This window comes from Alosa alosa, chromosome 6 (assembly GCF_017589495.1).
Source record: "Alosa alosa isolate M-15738 ecotype Scorff River chromosome 6, AALO_Geno_1.1, whole genome shotgun sequence".
Taxonomy (NCBI): domain Eukaryota; kingdom Metazoa; phylum Chordata; class Actinopteri; order Clupeiformes; family Clupeidae; genus Alosa; species Alosa alosa.
The window spans coordinates 15,632,937-15,648,367 of NC_063194.1; the positions used below are offsets into that span (position 1 = coordinate 15,632,937).

Below are 15,431 nucleotides of genomic sequence, written 5' to 3' on the forward strand. Positions count from 1 at the left end.
GGTAGCCTGGATGCCAGCTGAACAGGCCCGCCCACAACATTTGAGGTCGGGAAGTTCGGTCTGAACTTGTTCCGTTGTGGAGTAACTATGCCCGAACTCCTGAACAGTTTTGTTCAGAGCTGAAAATGCAACTGGGTTTGTTGTACAAGATATTTGACAGCGCAATAACCATAAAAACAATGTTAAGGCATTTGTGGAGAAGAAGAACCCCTGTATTGGTTGAAACACGCACCATAATCACATTCCAATGGAGCAGTATGAGACTCTAATTCTATATTCTGATATGTTCATAAACGGCCACAGCAATGAAGAGGAGTGACTGATAATGACTGACTCTTCTCTATTATTGTGTTACATGCTCCAAACGTAAAGCACTTTGAGCTGCATTCTGTGTATGAAAGGTGCTATACAAATAAAGCTTATTATTATTATTATTATTATTATAATTCTGACAAATGTCAGGCTAGTGTTAAGGGCATTGTTTTCATGTAGTCCTGAGTGTAAGTTTTTCTGAAAACAGGGGGCACCCGGATTTGAACCGGGGACCTCTTGATCTGCAGTCAAATGCTCTACCACTGAGCTATACCCCCTTTGCCCACTTCAATATTTGTTAAGCATACATTTGTACTATTCCAAAGGAGCATTACAGATGGTACAGAATCAGACATTTTGAGTGATTTCGTCAAATGCCTTGCTGCAATGTGCCTCATATCATATTCAATATTTCTCGCTCATAAACTCCAACTATATTGGCTTTGAGTGCAGAGATTACTCACAAATGCTGTATGAGAAATACCACGTGTTCAAGCTTGTGTTCTGATGTAAAACGATCACAATGTTCAAGCAAGTGTTTCACATTAAACACAACTGGCAATTGCACTATGTGAAGTGAATGTTAGAGTGTTTGATGAATGTCCCTTTGTAGCAGGCTGTATGGCCCCTTATCTGCAGGGTGGGAAAACGCACCAGCTTACGTATTCCATTGAGAAAATAACTGGTCTCTCAGTGGTAGAGAGCTCTCTATAGTGGAACCAAATCAAGAAAACTCTCAGTTGATCAAGTAATAGAGCACAATGGACCAGCACGACCACAATGGATAATACACAATAATCAGCTTAAGAAGAGATATATAACTCCCAATTGGTGGCTTCCTTTAGCGGCCAGAATTCAAATCCCTCTCCCTGGTCTATAGGACACTTACTGAATCAGCACCTTCTTCTCTTAATAATATGATCCAGCTTTATTCCCCCTCTCGGCGGCTATGGTTACAGTCAAGACCATTCTGTGCCTGTGATTCCTCATTGGTGGAATATATCTAGTTCTACATTCTTGCAATACTTTGGGTATTTTCAGGAAATGTTTAAAGACGTGTCTGTTGTACCTAATTAATTTTCTTTACAGAGAGTTTTGTATATGTTTGAAATGGCTATGGTTATTATTAATATGAAGGCTTGCTTATTATGTTGTGTTGTGCATTGCTGGTAATAAACAGCAGAAAGCTAATCAGTGTTTAGTGTGTGTTCATTTAATGTTCACATCACATTTTGAACATTAAGGTCATGGCAGGAATTTTTCTGATAATGAAAGAGAAAAATTCCTGCCATGGCCTTTTATACCTGTTGTAATTAATGACCAACACGTAGAGAAGGTAGAGGGGTTCAAATATTTAGAAACATTCTTTTGCTCCACCCTAAGTTTCACTAAAAACACAGAGTACATTTTTAAAAAGGCAATGCAGCGCCTATACTTACTTAGGAAGTTGAACTCCTATAGGGTCAGCAAGGACATTTTAGAGACTGTGTATAGGAGTCTGATTGAGAGTGTGCTGACATTTGATATGTATACTTGGTTTGGAAACCTGGGGGTTAAGAACAGAAACAAACATTAACTGTAATGATATGTTTATTGATATAGTTGTAAGTCACTTTGGACAAAAGTGTCTGCCAAGTAACTTTTAATAAGCATAACCATAAACAATGAACAGTTCAAATAGAATCCTAGAGGTGCATTTTAGAAGGAATGGAGATGCATTCTAGAAAGCAGACGCAAAGTTGTGTCAACATGGCCATCAGCAAAGCCCTGAACACTGAGTAAAGAATTAAATGACTGACACACCAGATCTACAACAAAATGACATCAGTTTTAGTGGAAGGGTAGGACAGGTTTTAGAGGAAATAATGGCTGGGTAGAGGTGAAGGAGGAGAAAAACTTTAGGAGCTGCACTATCCTTAGTATCCACCAGAGGGCTCTCGAAGAAGAGATGCTGTGCATTGCGCCACAATGCACTACAGTTTCAATCAGATATAGTGATAAAAGATGCAATTGCTTTAAGAGATGAATTACGTATCATTCCAATAGGACTTTTCTGGATGTGGGAGATACATCCACTAATATCTATGTGGTTTCAGTAGAAGACACTCGTCTTTCTCTATATTAAGGGAATTGTTGTCATCGTTGTCATCACCCACTTACTCTTTGAACTTTCCCCACAATTTTGTAGTTCAATAATAATTGAGTAATGAATTCATAGCGGCTTCTTACCTCTGGAATACGGTACAGACACTTCTGACCTTTAGCAATAAGACATCTGAACACTACAAAACGGATCTGTTTATCTGTTGATGCAGAGACTCCACTGTTACCGATCACACTGTATGTCTGAAATACAGATTCTCCAGATATGCCACTTGGCACCAGGGGACTCAACATTCTACCTCCCCACAGTCACAGTTGTGGTTAAGCTTAATTTTGCACCACACATATAATTTCCATCTAAAATTAAAATTCCACCCATATCTCATATCACAAATTATCTTAGACACTGCTCAACATATTCACCTCTATAGCCAAATGAAAATTATAATAGTCAAGCTACTGTATAAATTAGGTGTACCAAACAGACATGCACATTAGGGGGTATAGCTCAGTGGTAGAGCATTTGACTGCAGATCAAGAGGCCCCCAGTTCAAATCCAGGTGCCCCCTGCTTTTGAAATAAGCCATTCCACAGGTATCACTCTCCAAATGCAGAACTCTAATCTGATCCACCCAATACACATTGTGTTTGATCACTCTTCAGAGGACTATGTCCCATGCTAAATATGATGCCTCTTAGTAAACTGTGACAGAATGCTACACCTTCTGTATACTCAGGATCATAAGAAGACATTTGACCCAATATGATTGTAAATACAGCTGACGTATTGCAGATGTTTATGGCTGACAACAGTTTACAATAACACAATGTAAATCCCTTTTACGTCAATTTTCTATGTACTGGGTTTAGTACAAAGGGCCGTATAGGGACAGAGCCATACATTTAAGCCAGTCAAGGTGCTTTATGGGAGCATGTATAACTACAAATAACAACAAACCTAGGCCTAGAATATGGGACCTAGAATCATATGGTTAGCGGTCCAATTCCAGGTTACCCCCAAATTTTAGGATAATAGACTTCATGCACTCACTACAATTCAGAGAAATACAGGGAACACAGGACTGAGAACCACATAGAGCATTATGTAATTGCTCTGTTCCAGCAGTACCACCCTAATCTCTGGTTGTCACAGTCAACCACCACAAGAGAGGGTCAAACATTTAAACAACGTGGACCATAATCAACACATACTGAACATGCAGCTGTAACTCCGTGAAAATAACACAGCTAAAAACATGAATAAAACACAGTGAAAGTGGTGTTGTAATTAAACAAGCTCTATGCTTACATACCAAAATCCACCCCCTGGCCTGAGCTGAGGCGCTCCCTGTTTTAGATGCTGCCAGCCTCCACTGGACAAAGTCCAGAGTGCAAGTATACTGAGTGCACAATACCATGAAACAAACAATCCAATTTTGGCTTCAAGTCGTGTAGTATTGCAGATGTACACCAAGTCCTTGTCCGCAAGTGGAACTGAAGTGAACCATACATATTAATCAGTAATTCAATATTTGTGGCCAATATGACATGCCAACTCTCAGTTTGATATATGTGTTAAAACCTGTCCTTTGGAAACAGTGTGTGAAACACACACTCACCCCTTATCTTCAAAGTGGGAGAATACACCAGGTGACACTTTCCACTGTGTAACTGGATCCCAGTGACATTACAGGGCAGGTTGGTGTGTGTGACATGAAAATCAAGACATGTTGCAGCTGCAATGTATAGCACAAATATATGGTGTGACAAAAATAACCACTACAGTTGCAGGTGAACTAGGGAAGTAGAGGAGCAGTAAAAAAAGAAAAAACCTTTACATTGTATTGAGCCCAAAATAGAAAAAAACATGACCCTTCAAAGGCTCCATAACACCTAATGGAAATCTTCCTAAGAGAAGCCTTTCTTTAAATGTGGATATGGCAACATGCCCACTATGTTTTAAGGTTTTAGTAAAGGTGTAGAAGATTACCATGGAGTTTCATTCACTCTTGACTTTTTGCCCCCTCTCAGTTAAGCACCTTCACTGATTGTATCTTTTAAAACAACACATTGTAGTTTTGTATCATAAAATAATAGTTTCAAATTAACTTCTAGGAAGAATTGTGTCTCTGTCCACACCAAAGCATGAACAAATGTTGTGCTGTAGCTATGTCATTTTGCTGTCCCAGACCAAAAATGACTCTTTTAGTCACTTTTCCCAAATGCATTGGGTTCAGCACAAATGGATACCCAGTTAACAGAAAAGACTCATTATGGTTCTTATAGATACCATTCATAAGCATTGATATGGAATGGTGATTAAACTTTTTTTACCAGATCTACTTCATAGGTGTCCCGTTATTCAGAATTAATAGCCACCCCACCAGCCAATCAGAAAAGAGTATTTCTTCTTTCCAGGTGATAAATTGTGTTACCTAATTGACAGAAAGAGCCTTTAAACATTGTGATCACATCCACCACTCATATAAGATACAATGTAATGTCTTACAATGTATCTTATATGCTTTACTAGGCTTATCAGTATTTCGTCATGACAGTGTATCTCATAATGGCATTGGTTTAGTGTAGAACAATGTTGCCGGGCAACCACATAACCAGTTCCATGTGGCCTGGATGATCATGACAATTTGCCTACTGATGATACTGAAAAAATAGTCAATATCAATGGCTCAGGAACATTGCCCAACAACATTTTTCAAAACGATTCCTTATCAGAATCTTCAACTGATATGAATCACTATCTTAGCAATGTGAGACATAATTTTTGAATTCTGATCACAATGCTATGCTACAATAATCATGGCACATAATAGCCTAGGCTACTATTACATGCCTAAAGCTACTTAACCAAAAACAGAGACAGTTCATCAAAAATAATCTGTTACTTATATTTTACTCAACATAATTTTAAATAAGGGCTAGCTCTCAATCTATCTATTGAGTATTAATGAATACATTTTATATTTTATTTCTGTTTCTTTTACCCTGACTTTCTTTGTGAGATCTTTATCTGATCTGACTACATCATCATTGAGTCACATATAGAGGCTCCAACCTTGGGTACAGGACAGTTTCCAGAACACACAAGGGAAATCACGGATGTACTGCGGACTGCTAATAAGGTGTAAAATGCAAATCCAGCTGAATGAATGCCGTTTCAGGGCCAGTAGGTCTACCTACATGAATGGCATCCCTGACTGCTCTTGAGAGTGGCTGATAACAGGCACTTTTTTGAAACAAAGCACTAAAGTAGGTGTTAAAAGTGCCCTAAGAGGTGATATCATGAGTGATGGCATCTTTGAACACCACCTATTGATGGTTTCTTCAGCGTAATGAATAGAAGTGTACTACATTTACCCATTCTGAAAAGTAAATTAAAGGAAAAATGATCTTCATACTGAAAATGAAACCTTTTGTGTTTGACAGGAGTAAAAACATCTGTGTGTGACATGTCAGATGGCTGTCACCTTACAGAACTACAAACTGCAACATCACCACAAAGGGTTTTAAACTGAAATGCAAAAATATTATTTTAGCTCAGCATTCAACACATCTTACTATATTGACGTGTTCAAAGCTTGTTTTTTTTTAATGTGTTTTAGGCAACCTCATTATAAGTAGATAGCCAAGACACATTGATGTTTACACATGTATCCAAGGTGTTTGATAAAATCATTGATTTGGAACTCCATAGACTTATTTCTGTTTGACTTATTCAATTTATAATAAATCATAATCTAGACACATCAACAGTCTCAGCACTGATAACATTTATTTGTACAAAAATGTTTTTTCTTTGCACAAAATATAATACTTCCTTTTCAAAAAAAAAAAAAAAAAACATGAGCAACTAACCGTAAAAACAAAGTCTACTTTTGCCAGCATACAATGATCAAATACCCATTCATATGATGCAAATTAGCTCCCTATAAATACTTCAAGTAAAATGGTTCATTGATAGCTTAATTGCAGCACCAGTGGCAGATCCGCAGATTTCCCATCAATGGCCTTTCCAGCTGTGATGTTATTAGTGTCCTTGGACAGACCAATCCGCTGGGCCCTGCAAACTGACCCAATGGCACTCTTCAATCAATATGACTGTAGGGCAGTGACATCACAAGTCCTGACTGCTCATCATTTCCATGGGGATCAAAAAGATCCAGTTTGTTATGTAAACAATGTGGACCACTAGAACGGTGTCTCACACATACACACTCATTCAGAATCGAACGCACGTTTGCATGCACACACACACACAACTACCAATATGTAAACAAAGTCACAGTCTCTGTTTCTCTCTCTCTCTCTCGTTTACACACACTTACACACACAAACACACACACAAACAAACACACTATTCCTCTCTTTTGCCCCAAGAAAGCTCATAGGTAGGCATGGTCCAGTTTCTTAAAGCTCACTGAGCCAGAAGGAGATACGCTGATGGCTGGCAATGTCTTAATGGTGTGAGGATGTGAACGGCTATGGTCCTGAGGCCTAACTGGCCAGAACTCGAGACCTCATCCAGTCCAAACTCTGTAGGAGCCTAAAGGGCAAGAGGGGAAACAAGAACTGAGATTTATCCCTCTGTAAACAGAGACACCTCAAACACTTTCATTTTAACAGACACCAGTGCTACACTGGACATAAAATAGAGTATATGTAGACAAGTGAACATTAAAAGGTTGTATCAGCGATTGCAGGCTGAAAAAAGGCCCAAACATAAATGATCACATTCATCTAATCTTTCCTAACGATCTGCTAGCTGCCCGCCCCATTAGCAGGCTGTCAAAAAGCACGTCTCTGTAGGCAGCCTAGGCTCTGAGATCTGTACACAAAAACAATTGCTACCAACAAGTGTTGCCAACCACTCAAAGGCAAAATAAAGTGTTCCAACCAAAATAACCGATGAGATGCACGTTTCAAGGAGTTTCAATTGCACGGGAGGGAGGGGGAGGGAGTAGCGAGCTAGCTCTCTGTTTTGTTTGACCGTCAACAAAAGTGACGTCACCCCGCCATCGCTGATACAACCTTTAACAATGCTACAAAGTCAAGGAACAAAATCATTATCATACATGCAACAGAGACAGGCACAGAAATAGACCTACCCTTCTCCAGTGAGTGCACAGCAGGCCTGAACGTGCCAAGAATGAGTGGTGATTGAACTGAGCGTGAGGCACTGGGAGATCTCTGCTGCTGACATGGAGTTTTTTATGTCCTGCTTGTTGGCCAAAACCAGTACTGACGCATTCTGCAGCTCCTATGACAACCAAAAGGAAGTTCATGAGATCATGAGTAAAACCACTTCTGATGTTTTTGTCCGTAAATCCCAATCAAGATCAACGTCAAAAAGTCCCAAAGTGTGAGTGACAACCTTACCTCGTGCGCAAGCATTCGATGTAACTCCTCTTTGGTTAGAGTGAGACGCTCACGGTCGGTGCTGTCAACTACCAAAATCACGATCTAACAGAAGAAGGATTAAAAAAAAAAGGAGAACAATCAGCACAGGAACTCATTTATTGCAACTAGCATTAGAAGGGCGCACATCTAACTGTGCACGGCACACAAACATTCTAATACAACCACAGTCTTCCAAATTACACAAGGTAAGCAAGGGAAACTACAGGGCAGTTGGCAAGTGATAACATGTGATAACATATCAAAGCCATTGCACAGAGACAAACTGAGTACATGTTATCTCATTGTACTCAGGTACACTGATGTATAGACAGGACACTTTACATTTTTAAGACGTCCATAGTCATTGCGTATATGTGTGTGTGTGTATATATATATATATATATATATATATGTATGTCTGTATATACATTTATTATCTTGCTTAAGTAGTATGCAGTGTCCCAGCAACTCACCTCTGTGTTGCAGTAGTAGGAGCTCCAGCTGGCCCTCAAGCTCTCCTGTCCACCGATGTCCCAGACAAGGAACCGTGTTTTCCGCACAGCTATTTCCTCAACGTTGCTGCCAATGGTGGGAGTTGTCTGAACCGCTTCCTTTGTCAAACTGGTTAGCGAGAGGATGACAGGGTTAAATGTGCCCATCCGTGTGGATAGGGTGTAAAAAAGTTCTTGGTTGTTAAGATTGTGAGTTGGGTCCGCAGTCTTTCAGGTTATAAAACAAAACCACTTACAATTGATAAAGGATTGTAGTCTTTCCAGCGTTATCCAAGCCCACTATGATCACCTTATGCTCTGTGGGGGGAAAAGAATGTGATCAAAAAACAAAACCAAACATCACCAATGAATACTCCAATTAGGTCAGAGAAAGGGGCCACCACATAGGTATACAGAGCGTTCTACAGCCTTTTTAACATAAACATACACTGACCCTTAATCTCTGGGTTAACTGAGTCTGACTGACCCCGTCGTGGCTGTTAAGTGTGGTTACATAAGTGTCTCGAAAGCGAAGATGAACACCAAAACAGTGACACGTACTGAACAGTCACAGAGCAATGTTGCGCAAACTTAATTGACTCCTCAAATAGCACAAAAGTAACGTTATTGAGTAACAACCTACCAAAACTATCTGTATTACCAAAGTTTTAAGATAACACACTACTGTTAAACCTAGTATAATAATAACCTCCTTTACATTACTACCACAACAGACAGTAATCAGACACGTTTTCAACTACACTTAACTACCACTAGCAAAAATAACAACTATTGAAAACGGTTGTTGGTATCACTAGGGCTGGTAGAAATACTTGTGAAGGTGCTGCAGAACCAGAATCTAATTTCAGCTTTCTGAGCTAACTTACACAGCCTTTGAGAGCTAGCAGTTTGTTGCTCTTTGTGTTCTTCAACTCACATCTGTTTAATGACACTGACAAAGTAGGTGGGAGACCAACAGTTGTCTTTTCATTTCAATACTTTCAGACGACTTAATTTAATCAATATCAATTTAAACGATCGGGAAACATTATCGTTAGTCAATATAACGTTAGTCAAAATCTATCAATTTGTGGACCAAGACGAACCGTTAGCTAAGAATTTCGCTAGCTGAACGAATGCTCGGTCGATGTTACTATTGTTTCCACAACATCATTACAGGCCTTTATGGTGACAAACTGTTCCCCAAACCCGACATGCAAATATGACTTGAAATCTACTGTTATTTTATATATTCTTTCGTTATCGCTAAAGGGCAGCACAGAAACGACAAAAAAACTAACGTTAAACAAATAAATGCAGCTAGGTGGCCAGCTAATGTTAACGTAGTGGGCACCAGACTTACCTCTATCCCCAAACACGGTCATCAACTTGGTGAAAAACAGTCCCATTTTCTCCTGTTAATAGGACGTCCTTACAATCGTTTACCTCACCCTAACACAGCTACTAGAAGCGCAGATAAGCAGATTTAAATGCTCACTTAAGGAGAATGGCGTGAGCCGCTAACTGGGGTAACGTTGCCACTAGCTATGCTGTACGTTATCCTACGTTCAGTTACGCGACGATGTCAGTACTAGTAAAAGGATGAATGCGCCGAATTCGCGTTAATAGAGTCATGTAAAACAATTAACAAGTTCGGTATTCAGCAGCAACACAGTAAAGTCACTTCACTCTGACTAAAACCAGCAATCACTTGATCAAAATGTGATGCCTGCCTTTCTTTTTCCACTAAAAGATGAGTGAGACTGGAGAGGAAAACCCTTATGATTTACGCCGACCGAGTCACGGACAAGGGCGGGGCAATGGAATTCCATAGACCAGAGGGGCGTTCTGAACATGACGCCAAAATGACGTCTTGTTGAACAGGAGTGAAACCAACTGATGATAGGTAAGGCACGTTTAATTCTATAGTGCATTTTTATATGCATAGAGTGTAACCCAAAGCGCATAAACAAACGAATGAATAAATAATCAAAGTAAAAAATAAAATACCATTATAATCAATCATGCCTACAGCCAAACAGCCTACAAATGTTACCATTGGTCACCCACGCAGTGTGACGTCCACATTTGGTTGCTCCAAGGGTGTGTGCGGGGCTTTTGTAGAACCGAACTTCCTCAGCTGTTTTAGCCCTACAGTTGCCAAACTGTTGTAACCAGAAAGCGAAACGGACAATGGAATTCCGGGGACTTTCTTCTTTAGCCTAGGCAAACGTTTCCTGGAACTTTGCGATGCATTTACATTAGCCTGTTTGTTAGGTTTAATGACGAAGAGTTAATAATAGACTAGTATAGCCTACAACACCTAGGCTATTTGTTTTGAATATGTAGACTATCCTATACAGTGTAAGGCAATTTTATAACCATTATTCTTTACATCGTCGTCACTGCATGCCCAATTGAAACTATATGTCCTGTCTCCCAAATATGCTAAAAGTCTAACTTTCAAGCTTGCACTTTCTTTTTTTTTTTTTAAATCTAGCATTATAGACACTCAGATGAAACCCCAGAAGGCTTACCATTTTGATAGTCACTAGTTTTGTCATAATCACAAACAAAGACGGAGATGATATTATTTAAGACAGGCTATCCTATTTGCACACATCCCTGTGGTCCGCTCGTGACAGTGGATCTGGCAAGCCCGAAGTCGCTAGCATAATATGGTCCTGCACATAACATAGGAGGCTTCCATTCGCGATGCGCTCTCATCCATACAGTCGATTAAGTAGTAGCCTACAAATCCTTTGACTTGATCTCTCTTGTCACGTTCTGCTGTGTACAGAAGTCAAGCTCACGGAACACATTAACAGGGATAGTTTTAAATAAACTTAAAAGCACATTTGTTTTTAAAAATGGATGACTGTAGCCTACTCAGTAGGCCTATTCTTTCTCACTTCCTCCATTCAAGGGTACATTCGTGTATTGGTGTGTATGTGACGCAGACAATGCGACCAGGGTATACTTCATTCACACGTCATTGTTGTGTCTGTACTTGCACTGATCAAAAGAGTCAATTTCACTACAATGTGTCGGAGTCCCTCAAAGCTTCATCTATGTAAAGGGCTGTAATGTCTCCCCTGCACATTCGCACCTCTCTGTTGTCCTCACCCATGTTGCCGTTCTCAGTTGTATTGTTAAGGATGCCTTATTTCTGCCTCAACACTTCCTTGATGTGGTCAGCTGAATTATTTTGCTAACTCACTCTAACCTTAAAAGCTTAACCTAGCATTCTACCTCAAATTTAACGTACAAAAAAAAAAGTGTGATGTTTTTGAAGCTGGTTTGAAGAGCACATGCTGAAATACACATGCACTGAATGCACACACACACACACTGACATACTATTTCTGATGAAAGTTTTTAATTAAAATACGAATTTTTCACAGATTAAAAACAAAAAGGCAGAAAAAAGCATAATGGAGCTACAATCAGGCACCAATGAGTACATGTTCATTTTTGTCATCTTTTCTCTTTTAAACAATTGTGATGTTGCAACAATAACATTATTCATTTATTAATATTTACTGTATTTATCTAGGATGTTTTCTTTTTTATTCTTCTCAAATGATTAAATGGCTGGGCAGCAGGGGCCCACGAAAGACATTCACTGACTCGTTCCGCCACACACATGAAAAGACACACACACACACACACACACACACACACACACCGGTTCTCACACCCAACCCCCATCCCATGCAGGACTAGTCTCCTGCCCAGCCCTCATATACTCCACTACCTCCATCAACACTCAACCTCCAAAACACACAGCCACCCATATATCGTCAGTCTAAACCCACATACTGCTGAGGGCTCACAGAGACTGTCCACAGGAGAAACAGCACAAAAAGGCAGAAAAGACGAGCACATTTGTTCCAGTGTTTGGCAGTGGGTGCCCGTGGGTGTGTGTCTTAGTTGCGTGTCAAGTGTGTATGCTTACAAGAAAGACAAAACTGTGGACAATGAGTGAGTTTGTGTCAGTGTGCATATATATGTGTGTGTGTGTGTGTGTGCATAGTGTGTGTTTTACGCATGAGCCTATGTACATGTGAGTGTCTGTTTGCATGTGATCTTTATATTTCTCAATTTATCACGTCAATATTACAAAAAGGAGCAGACTGATACCAAATAAAAACAAAAGAAATACATAATCCAAGTGACTTTACAGACAGTCACTCACGCATACACACACACACACACACACACACACACACACACATTCACTTACAGAGATGAAAACTAATAAACAGCATACAGGATACGATTTAAGAAAACCCACCAAGACGGCAGGAGTGGCTTTTGCGAGACATTCTGGCACTTGTGATTAGTGATGCTGAGAGACTGACACTTTGATAAGGCGGGAGGCCTCTAAAGGCTTGTCACACCACTGCAGTGAGAACATTGTGGCCAGAGTGATCACCCCAGCAACAGCAAGGAGAGAACAATACAGTGCAATGAAGGACTACAGGGAGCAGACCACCCCTAATAGTGCCCTCTGTTGGCAGGAGGCACACACAGCAGCAAGTACACCGTATCATACAGATGTTTGACAAATAATAAATACGTTTGATGTACATAATTTAAAATGAACAGGAATAAACTATGGTAATGTCAACTATGAACAGAAAGGTGAAGTGAGAGCTAAAACCAGCAGATCGGTGCAGAAACTGAGCTACGTAGACAACTCAGTTTAAGACTACAGAGGACCTTTTTACACAGACAGCCTTCAGGTGAACGCACATGGAAACAGACATCCAGACTACTACCAGTTTCAGACACAACATACACACACGCGCACAGTCACACTTGACATACATGGAAGCACACTCTCTCACAACACCCCTGGATTCTACATCTACATTCTATATTTGCATTAGTCCTCCTGCTGCCTGTTATATCCATGCAGAAATAAAATAAAAACAAAAGAAATACATAATCCAAGTGACTTTACAGACAGTCACTCACGCATACACACACACACACACACACACACACACACATTCACTTACAGAGATGAAAACTAATAAACAGCATACAGGATACGATTTAAGAAAACCCACCAAGACGGCAGGAGTGGCTTTTGCAGAGACATTCTGGCACTTGTGATTAGTGATGCTGAGAGACTGACACTTTGATAAGGCGGGAGGCCTCTAAAGGCTTGTCACACCACTGCAGTGAGAACATTGTGGCCAGAGTGATCACCCCAGCAACAGCAAGGAGAGAACAATACAGTGCAATGAAGGACTACAGGGAGCAGACCACCCCTAATAGTGCCCTCTGTTGGCAGGAGGCACACACAGCAGCAAGTACACCGTATCATACAGATGTTTGACAAATAATAAATACGTTTGATGTACATAATTTAAAATGAACAGGAATAAACTATGGTAATGTCAACTATGAACAGAAAGGTGAAGTGAGAGCTAAAACCAGCAGATCGGTGCAGAAACTGAGCTACGTAGACAACTCAGTTTAAGACTACAGAGGACCTTTTTACACAGACAGCCTTCAGGTGAACGCACATGGAAACAGACATCCAGACTACTACCAGTTTCAGACACAACATACACACACGCGCACAGTCACACTTGACATACATGGAAGCACACTCTCTCACAACACCCCTGGATTCTACATCTACATTCTATATTTGCATTAGTCCTCCTGCTGCCTGTTATATCCATGCAGAAATAAAAAATATGAAACAAAAGGCAGGGAAGAAATAAAACAAAGATGTCGATAAACCAACAGAGTTTCTCCAGATGAGTATGGGAGTAATCAGCTTTCTGTACAATTTCATGTCTGTTTTAGTGTATTGTACAGTGTTGTTTGTTAATGTGTACATATGGGCATTTGTATGTGTGTGTGTGTGTGTGTGACAGAAAAAGTGTGTTTGTTGTGTGTGTGTATGGATGCAAGTGTAAGAGAGAGCGAGTCGGAGAGAGAGAAACATTGAGTGTGTCGTCTGAACACTGTAGCTCTGGCTAATGGTTGTGACTGTATCTATGACTGTAAACAGATTGTTGCTTGAGACTTTCTGGTTGGCACAACCTCTGAAAAACAGAACAAAAAATCCCAAATAAAAAATCACATGGTTTCTAACCCCTGAATGATCCTCTCCATTTTTTCCCCATCTTCCCATTCACTACTCTTCCCCTATCCTTCCTCCCTACGCCCCCTCTCCACCCTCTCGTCCAGTTCAGCGAATGTACACATCCCTGCTCCACTCCTCCTGGTTTTGGTTCCGGCTGATGTTGGCACTGCCCTCTGCGGGCGACTGGCAGTATCGCTCCCGCAGCTTGCTCCGCCCATGGTGCTGCTGATTGGTGGGTGCCTGGGCGTGGTTGAGGTTCTCCTGGTCGGGTTCGGCCCCTTCGTCCTCCCAGGAGGCCTGGCGCGGTGTGTGGTGGTGGGCCGGGTGCAGACGGGAGCGGTACGGGTCGGGCTCCTCGTACGGATCCGTTTCCATGTCGATGCAGGAGTCGCCGGCCTCGGTGTAGGCCGAGTCGCGGCTGCCCTGCGTCTCCGAGTCGAAGGTGTCCTGGCGGGACAGGGCCCTGCCGCCACCGCCCCCGCCCCGGGTCTGGCTGCGCGACGAGCGCAGGTACGTCTGCTGCTGCGCAGTCTGCTTGCTGCCACCGCCGTCGCCCTGGTAGTCGTGGAGACCGCCGCTACCAGCCCCGCACTCGGACAGAGGCCCCTCACGCTTCTGCTCTCCGTGCACAAGGTACGGTCCCTGCTGCGAGCCACGCCCATGCCACACAGGGCGGCCAATCAACATGCAGAAACAAACAGACAGCAAAGCAGGAGCGAGGCAGCAGGTTAGCGGGAGTTAGACTCACGGCAAACACAAACAACACAACGGGCTTCACAGTTATGCAGTTATTCAGTACGCAGCAAATCCAAGCAGACTACTGTCTACACAAAGGTTTTTTGTTCTGTCACAGCATTCACAGTCAGAGCCGTGACAATGACGTCTGAATGGAAGGCGCATTGGAAGGCACATTGGTAACATACCTCACTAGTTACTCTACAGTGCCACCAAGTTATAACTGGCATCATAAATTATGTAAATTAACAAGGTTACCT

The 15,431-nt window shown here is 41.3% G+C and overlaps 2 protein-coding genes and 2 non-coding genes across 12 annotated transcripts in view; 1 reads left to right on the forward strand and 3 right to left on the reverse strand.

The window, feature by feature from the left end:
* Positions 1–518: 518 nt before the first annotated feature.
* On the reverse strand, positions 519–590 carry trnac-gca. Its single transcript has one exon. It is a non-coding gene; the product is annotated as a tRNA-Cys (tRNA).
* A 2,322-nt stretch (positions 591–2,912) lies between these two features.
* On the forward strand, positions 2,913–2,984 carry trnac-gca. Its single transcript has one exon. It is a non-coding gene; the product is annotated as a tRNA-Cys (tRNA).
* Positions 2,985–6,184: 3,200 nt separating this feature from the next.
* On the reverse strand, positions 6,185–10,201 carry arl5c (ADP-ribosylation factor-like 5C). Its single transcript, XM_048244794.1, has 6 exons — positions 9,688–10,201; positions 8,582–8,642; positions 8,307–8,454; positions 7,813–7,896; positions 7,542–7,693; positions 6,185–6,979 (listed from the first exon to the last, which is right to left on the reverse strand). Exons 1-6 carry the CDS (start codon positions 9,731–9,733, stop codon positions 6,931–6,933), a joined length of 540 nt encoding a protein of 179 aa, XP_048100751.1. The 5' UTR covers positions 9,734–10,201; the 3' UTR covers positions 6,185–6,930.
* A 3,073-nt stretch (positions 10,202–13,274) lies between these two features.
* Positions 13,275–15,431, reverse strand: part of cacnb1 (calcium channel, voltage-dependent, beta 1 subunit) — a 32,091-nt gene continuing 29,934 nt past the window's right edge. For 6 of the 9 annotated variants that reach the window (XM_048244789.1, XM_048244787.1, XM_048244784.1 and 3 more), the window contains one exon: positions 13,275–15,081. In XM_048244789.1, coding sequence (XP_048100746.1) covers positions 14,542–15,081 — 540 coding nt within the window. In that variant the 3' untranslated portion in view covers positions 13,275–14,541. The remainder of the gene's footprint in view (positions 15,082–15,431) is intronic. The other 3 variants (XM_048244790.1, XM_048244785.1, XM_048244783.1) reach the window with 1 other exon arrangement.

Bases quoted from the DNA above. Each gene is read 5' to 3' on its own strand.
- arl5c (XM_048244794.1), bottom strand. From the start codon at position 9,733: ATGGGACTGTTTTTCACCAAGTTGATGACCGTGTTTGGGGATAGAG. The intron at 7,694-7,812 runs GTAAGGTTGTCA...TGGTTGTCATAG, and splicing joins ATCGAATGCTTGCGCACGAG to GAGCTGCAGAATGCGTCAGT. The intron at 6,980-7,541 runs GTAGGTCTATTT...CTTGCCCTTTAG, and splicing joins TGTGCACTCACTGGAGAAGG to GCTCCTACAGAGTTTGGACT.